The sequence below is a fragment of the Formica exsecta genome, unplaced genomic scaffold (genome assembly GCF_003651465.1).
Source record: "Formica exsecta isolate Colony F162 unplaced genomic scaffold, ASM365146v1 scaffold194, whole genome shotgun sequence".
In the NCBI taxonomy this organism is placed as follows: Eukaryota; Metazoa; Arthropoda; class Insecta; order Hymenoptera; family Formicidae; genus Formica; species Formica exsecta.
The window spans coordinates 1,005,036-1,013,358 of record NW_021849240.1 but is presented as its reverse complement, the minus strand read 5'-3'; the positions used below and the strand labels follow the sequence as shown (position 1 = coordinate 1,013,358).

The following is an 8,323-nucleotide window of genomic DNA, read 5'->3' as shown; positions in this document are numbered from 1 at the left end:
GCTTGAATAATAACACAGGATGTATTGTACCTTGTAAACCTTCTGTATCCAAACAAATAACATTCAGAATCGGATCAAACGCCGCCCAAACGCCTAATGTACAACAATCCTGTTCGTTTGATGTTTGAAATACTTCCTCACCCTTAAAAAATACTTGATTCATGGTGTGACTTTTTCCGTCACCTGTATTTCCAAATATTGAAACCACTTTCACTTTAGTGTTCTCTTTGATACAACTCAATTTTTTCAGGAACTCTTCAGCATCGGAGACTTGCAGATTTTCTCGTCCATCCAATAACAAGAAACTCTTGTTATTATTATTGTGACATTTCATGCAAGAGTCCATCAGGGAGTTTTTGTCTACAAAAAATAGCTTGGGATTAAATTCAGGCAGCTTATCAAAATCATCTAAACTGTTGTCTAAACTCTTCATTATAGCGGGAGCTGTCGGTTCTTTCTTGATGGGTTGCCAGGTTTTCCACAATGTATTCATGATGCTCGTATAAACAAAAATTGTCCCTTGAAAATAAATTAAAGCTTGAATCCGTTAGCCTCGTTGCAGTAACATCTTCATGATAAATAAAATTGGTTAAAATCGAAATAAAACGAAATATACACGATCGCGCAAATACGACGTAAATAAACGATGCTCTTTCTCTCTTACCTGCATGTATGCACTAGACTCGATAATTCAGCAAGCACCAAGCATCGTCGCTAGGAACGACGAGCAGGTGCATTAATATAGTGTAACCTAAACTCGTGAAAGATTCGCGAAGAATTCACGGAAATTTTGAATCGTGACTCAGGAAAATCGGCGCATGATGGTCACGTCGCCATTATAGAATTGTATATCAGAATCGCCAGATTTGGATCTCGTCAACATCGAATCATCCGATTGAAAAACTAAGAGCGACGACGCGACACGCATTGACGGTCAATTTTGAAACGCGAAGCGCTCCCGAAATATATCGTCGATCGCAATAGTCGCATTAAAGCGTTTTTCCCGGAAAAATTGTCTATGTTTTGTACATACGAAGAACAAGATATATAATACATTACTCGGCTATATGGGGTGTGCTCGAAAATCGTACGAATTAGAATATTTTCACTTGAAGAAAAAGAATGATGTTATTTAGAATTTCTCTATATTACTAATATTATATCTATTACTGAAAATATCTAAATATTCAATAAAAGATATATTTTTTGAAGCAAGATAATCGAATTGGATTTAAAAAAAAAATCATGATTCACTATATATAGTTTATTACTATAGTTTATTGCGTCCCAAATTATACACAATTACAAATAATTTGAAATTGTGTAAAGGAGAGAAAGAAGGCAGATTGCAAACTTATAGAATAATGGAATATACGATGAGATGCGATTATCTCGACAACGAAAGATATTGGAAATTCATGCAATCTTATCTACATAAAGTGCAAAATAATTTATAAATATATATGATAGACGGATACATACACGTATATGTACGATGCTGTAAATCCAAATACACTATATGGAGGTAAGAAAATAACTGACTTTATTGTAAGATTACTCATAAAAGGGTAAAGGCCATTGCACGTGAAAAAGTTTTAGTCGTAATCGTATGACCGTAAGCAAATTGACCAATCACAATCAAGTATTCTAATAACGTAATAAGAATATTAACTGTGATTGGTTGATTTGCGTACGGCCTTACGATTACGACTAAAATTTTTTCACGTGCAATGGCTTTTAGGGTGAGGGAAAAAATACCCGGGATAGAAAAGATGAGGTGACAAATCTGATTGGCTACGCCATATTGTGATTATTAGTAAGAAGCATTCGAATGAGATATAATTCGTGTATTGAAGATTGAAATTTGACCAATCAGGATAAAGAAATTTCTGTTCCTTTTATTCTGATTTTATTCACATCCAATCTTTAATCTTCGTGCTTGATTGATTGATTGGTTGATTTTTGCAAGTGTTTTGAATAGTCCAATTTGTGTAATTGTATTTTTTTATCATTTACACAAAATAAAGTAGATACATATCTATATAAAGATAGACTTTAGAAAAGGAGAAGAAACAAAATGTATTGTCAAACCTGCGGATGAGTGTGCGACGTTTGCAACACGCGTTATTATTCAGCATTTTGTATAGCAAGAGTCGATTCGGATGATCGATATTAATCGATCGAGATGCTAATGTCGAGATCCATTCTGCACTTTTTCGCGTTTCTGGTGTCTAAAGGAAGACGAGTGTACTGTATTCGCGCCTCGAAGAGAAGAGGACGGAGGATCGCGACTAACGAAAGTGCAACTTGAAAGTTGAAAGGAACAAGTCTACCGATTATAAGCGATACAATCACTTTGTGTGATACATCGCTAGAACGAATTGTGAAATCGGGCGAGGTTGATTTTGCTTCGCAATTTTTTCGCACGCGTGAATTCGACGAAACGTAATTCCCGGATTCCGTTACGTCTTGGCATTAGGCTCGTGTGCTCGGTAACGTGACAAGTGTCGTTGATGAGCCAGTAGAATTCTCGACGAATCCGGTTCCTCAGCGGCATGTCGGCGCCGTCGTTGAAGGATCACCAGTCATCCCGGCGGAATTCCGAGATATGCTTCCCGACGAATTCACGGCAGTGACCTATCCTAACAAGATTGCGTCTACCCGGTGCTGAGTGATCGAACGATGGAGCACCAGGACCAAAATCAAACGGTCAAAGCGAACGGAGATGGTAGGTCACGCGATTGCTTTTGTTTGGATTTGTTTGTCCCCTGTCCCCTTGTTTAGATTTTGTTGTCTCAATTAACGGTACGTCTCGCTCATGTGCAAAAAAAGTATAGAGACAGAAAATTTAAACGCGCTACATTATTGTTTGGTATGCGAGAAAAAGGGATTGCATTAGTTTAATGAAGATTTCGCGATATTACTATTCGTTTGTTAATAATCAGATCTTTTAAGACACGATTAATATCATTAAGAGAATTATCTGTTATGATTTAGAGGATCTACAGGCGAAGATCCATAAATTGGAGTCGGAAAATATTAAAATGCGAGAGGAATTTAATGTACAAAGAGCCAAAATGAAGGAATTGTTCCTTCAAAAAGAAGGTATGTAGCGCACATACAACTTAAGTACTGAACAAACAGTTTTGCAATAATTATGCTGAAAATTGCAATCGATGAATTTTGTAGAGGAATTAAAACGAAGATTAGAAGAGAACACAGGCCTGCAAAAGGAGAATCTAAGACTAAAAAATGAACTGGACGAAACTAAAAGTCAACTAGTCGTTGCAGATCTTAAGATACAAAATGATATATTGGTGGAGAAGAGAAAAGCTGAAGAAGAGATAGCATCTTTACAACAGGTTATTCATGAAACAGTGGAAGAATCTTCTTGTTCAAGGAAGCAACTTGTCAGTGAAGTATCCAAGTTACAATTAGCTTTTTCCAAGCTTCAAGAAGAAAATGCGCTATTGAAAACGCAATTGCCGCGCGATCCGCCAACGGATGGACCACAAATCTCATTGTCTACAGTAACTAAAACATTAGCTAGAAAAGTAGCTTCACAGTTAGGTGCAGATTCTTTATCCCTAGGTCCTGATAATTTAGAAGAAAGCATGCGGAAGGTAAAAAAATATGTACGTAAATCTAAAACAGCATGAAACATTAAATCCTTTTCATATAATAAAATTTACACATATCATACAAAGAAATATACTGCATTATATACCAAGATTATCACCTACATTTTTAGGAATAATAATGATTGTATCATACATTAAGATAAATAAAAATTGTGTGATTTTTTAGGCACAAGAAGATGCAGAGGTTTTACGTTCGTTGGTTGTACCACTTGAAGAAGAAATAAAAGCTTTAAAAGAAAAATTAAGATCAACCGACGATGAACTGCAAAAATCTAAAGACATTTTATTAAAAAGACGGCAGCAGGAGCCTGGTTCCTTTGAGCCATCATGTGATATGTGTGCAAACTATGAAGCACAATTAGTCAAAGTAGAAGCGACTGCCATGGATTTGGAGACGCAGTTGTTAGATTCTCAACGTATGCTACAAGCTCAAAGGGAGGATTTAGCTAAGGAAGTTGAATTTCGAAAAGAAATGGAAGAAAAGTGGAATGAGAAGAAGGAGGAGCACAAAATCAAAGTTGCAGAGCTCACGGTTACCTCGCAGACGACGCAACAAAATTTATTAGAGTTAAAGAAAACTTTCGACCAAGTTCAGAGGAGTGTAACAGAGGAGCTTTGTAAATTGACACGAGGTAGAGAAGAAGTACAGAGACATCTCACTGCGTAAGACAATTTTTTTGTGATCAATTTAATTTTATGTTATGTTTAGTGATATTTTATAACTAAATTAAGATCTATAAAAATAAGTATATACTATTGATAAAGCTTTATTCGAAATCTAATTGCATATTTACAGACTTCAAGCAGAAAATGAGAATCTGGTGGGTAAACAAAGCAAACATTCGCAACAGCTTCAAAGTGAAAGTATCAACATGCCAAATACTGTTGAGGAATTGCAATTTAGCCTTTTAAGAATGCGCGAAGATTTAATTACAGCCAAAGTAGCTCAAGAAGTGGCACAAGAGAAGGAAGGAACACTGCGATACGAAGTCACTCTTCTGAGAGAACAAATGGAGCAGGAGAGTAGAGTTAAAGAACAAGATAATTCTATGTTAAAGAATGAAATAAGTGGATTAAGGTGAGATTCTCTATTGAACAACGATAAAAGTATTGATTACAATTACTTAATATTACAATCATCGGTATAAAACTTTATTGCGGCGAATGATTTGTAGAGTGCAATTAGATAAATACATAAGAGATCATCGTATACTTGCTGATAGAGAAAAGAAACTTGATCAGTTAGAAAAACAGCTACAGGAAACCGAGAAAGAGAAGAAAGACGCAGAATCGGCTGTAACTGAACTACAACAGAGAGTTAAGAGTCTACAGCAAGAACTGGATACTAGTGAGGCAGTGCAAAAAGACTTTGTGAGATTATCACAGTCATTGCAGGTAAAAAAAATAATGTAAACAGAGAAATGAGAGGCATTCAAAATTGACGAAGAAGAATTTGTAATAAGCTATTTTTTTAGTTGTAAACTCTGTTATATATGTAAAATGGAGAAAGAGAGACTTCAAGTATAAGTAATACAATGTATTATTTTGACACACAGGTACAACTGGAAAGGATTAGACAGGCAGGTAGCGAAGTAAGATGGCAACATGAAGAGGATGTTGAAGAATGTCCTACTTGTCATACAACATTTTCAGTCACAAGGAAGAAGGTACATTATAGAAATTAGATAGCGTCGCTTAATATTCTGTATAATGGAATTGAGGAGATTTTACGTCATTCGTAGATGCATTGCCGTCACTGTGGCCATATATTTTGCCAATCTTGCCTCTCGCACGTCGTGAATAGCGGACCGCAACAAAGACCATCCAGAGTCTGTGATGTTTGTCATACTTTATTAGTGCAAGATACTGCACCATACTTCAGTCAAGAAGCTCCGCATACACCTGACTAAATGTTCTAAAACTACGGGATTTTAACGTCGTTCAACGAGACGTGCAATATCAGTCTGGTAATTTAGTACTCACTGAAATTGATGTCTCAAGAATGTACTGATTATTAAATACCGCCTAACAATAACTCTCTTCTGTTTTTATAGAGAGTTAGAAAGGTTCATAGTGTAAAAATATGGGGTTTAGATAAGAAATTCCTATTACCTGAGAACCGAAGTGATACAGCAAATATCGTGTAAATATAAAAAGTTATGTACTATCGAAATAGTTACTGTAATTTAAACAAATTAAAGCTTTTGAATGTATGTGAGTTATCCAGAAAAATATCGTGAGTATTTATATATTATATTAGTTTGTATTTATTTTAATTCTAGATATCTCAGACATTTATATAATTGGCAAGTCTTTCCCCGAAATAGATAACTATATTTTATTTTACAGAATTTTCTCTTTTTTTGACATAGAAAATTGTTCTGATTTTACTAATTTTATTATACTTAATTTTATGTGTAAATTTGTTTTTCTTCCTCTAATATAACAAACAATCAAATTTGTAAATTTATAATATATGAAAGTATATAAAATGAATTTAATAATTGATGAAATAATAATTGCAAAATAGTATTTACAAATTATTATTTAACTTGTTACTTTATGATTGTTAACTAATTAAATAATTTCACTGACGATACTATAGGTCCTGTGAGAACCTAAGGTCCATTTGCACATCTATTTAGATGCTCGTAACTCAATCTAAATTTGAGTACAATGTTGTTAAATAAATTACATGATATCAAATGCATCTTAAATTTGTACTAATTCTATTATTTGTATCGTATTGTTGTTACCCATTGAATATCGGAAAACTTTTATCATTTTTGTCTAATTATAAATTTACAATGGATGAGCGGTATCGTCTCATCACTTGATATGTACCAAATGTGCCTGAAGATTTTCAAGATTGACATAATTCAAGTTTGAAAAAAAGTACTTGTAGATAATTTTCTGTGCAAACTCGAAGAATTCTTGTTTTCGAGATATCCAATTAATCCGAGGACACGCGCGTGTCCATATAGTTTTTAATTAATAATATTTATTATACTTAGGAGGGCATAATATTTGATATATAAAGAAATATAAGATGTATATATAGGATATTTTTAAATTTTAGATATAAAGAAAGAATTTTTGACAAAATAAGGAAGTAACATTTCAAATGACAAAAAATATTTGCTCACCGAATTGTTCATCGAGAGTTTCAAGAGCTTTAATATATCTATCTTTTTAATTATATTGTCATTAACAAATAGGTGCATGTATATATTTATTATTTCAAGATATGCATGAAAATCTACAAATATTGTAATCTTTCAAACTAAACAACGAATTGAAAAAATTATATATGCATTCGGTAAACAAGTATAAATGAAAGATGTTTTATATGAGAAACCTAAGCAACTCTTTTTAAAATAGAAACTTATCTACAAATAGCGAATTGCGTAAAATATAAAATATATATATATAAATATGAGATTAACAGATTGAAAATCTTTATTAAAATAATATGTGCAGAGTTACTTATAACAATCGCCACGATTTTAGAAACACTTCCAATAGTTTGACAAAAAAGAATTATAAGGAAAGAATTATATATAATAGGCATCAAATGTGGCATTAATTATGAAAGTTAAAAGGACTTAACAAATTTTTTTTAGTATAAAGTCTCAATCGTCTCTTCACCTCTTGAAATAATGTTGTATAACTTTCTTTCATAATTATGTAAAAAGCATCAAAATACAAATCCAATGAATATGCATAATGCTATTTGATAAAATTCTGTCTATTCTTTTACAAAGAAAATTTATTTATGTCAAATATCAAACTACTAATCGATACAGAATCCGAGAAATGTATTACGCGAAGAAACTTCTATTAATACAGTAGACAGTATCGGTAAGTAATAACTATATAATTTATATCATATATGTGATGTATGTACGATGAAAATTTTCACTCTATTTCTGTGCATTTTATAGAGAATTATCTTTTTTAACTATTCGTAGAGAAAATTTTTCTAGTATATTTGATTTTATTCGTATATTTGTTTCTCTTTAATGCATGAAATAATCGAGTCATTGCTAACTCTAATTATAATTACTGACAACATATAAGTAGAAGCCTGAGGCGCATAATGCTGAGAAAATAATCTGAATTTGTATAGTACTAAGCAAATTACGCAACTGCGCCTCTTATACTCATATGTATATTTTATCACTGAACATCTCGGAGCATCTTTATACTATGCTCTATCTAATTATGTAAGAGTTTACACAAATATTCAAAACTTATCTAAAGTGTCTCAGTGAATTTTCAACATAATATAAATCTGCAAAAGTACTTGTAGACTTTAATTGACGTAAATTCGAAGAAAATTCTTTATTTCAAGATATCTTTATATTAGGTGTACAATTTTGCTTCCGCCGTTTTCCTATAGATGGCTTTAGCGGTAAGTAGTGGTCGAAATAAATAGATCATAGTCATGCAATAAACTTGGGCATCTGTCAACATAACCCCATAGAAACATTAGTCGATTTGTGTCTGCATCATAAAGTTATTCTCGATTGAAAATGTCAGTTTACGAGCCAAATTCTCGTCATTTGCGGGAGGTTTTAATTTTCTGCTTCAATATGAAGAAACCTGCGGCTGAGGCTCATCGAATGTTCTCAAATACTTATGGTGAGGCCGCTATTAGTAAAAGAACGTGTCGTGAGTGG

General features: G+C 33.1%; 2 protein-coding genes across 2 annotated transcripts in view; one reads left to right on the top strand and one right to left on the bottom strand.

The window, feature by feature from the left end:
• LOC115234134 (zinc finger FYVE domain-containing protein 1-like) overlaps positions 1-1,205 on the bottom strand; it is a 3,608-nt gene extending 2,403 nt beyond the window's left edge. The window contains exons 1-2 of the mRNA XM_029804913.1: positions 665-1,205; positions 15-519 (exon numbers count right to left, since the gene is read on the bottom strand). Coding sequence (XP_029660773.1) covers positions 15-493 — 479 coding nt within the window. The 5' untranslated portion in view covers positions 494-519; positions 665-1,205. The remainder of the gene's footprint in view (positions 1-14; positions 520-664) is intronic.
• Positions 1,206-2,608: 1,403 nt separating this feature from the next.
• Positions 2,609-6,351, top strand: LOC115234135 (rab GTPase-binding effector protein 1-like). The gene is given in 9 exon segments (XM_029804914.1): positions 2,609-2,657; positions 2,660-2,728; positions 2,998-3,105; positions 3,190-3,623; positions 3,808-4,304; positions 4,438-4,719; positions 4,817-5,036; positions 5,198-5,308; positions 5,384-6,351. Coding segments are annotated over 9 exon segments (1,938 nt in total). The 3' UTR covers positions 5,552-6,351.
• The last annotated feature ends 1,972 nt before the right edge of the window (positions 6,352-8,323 follow it).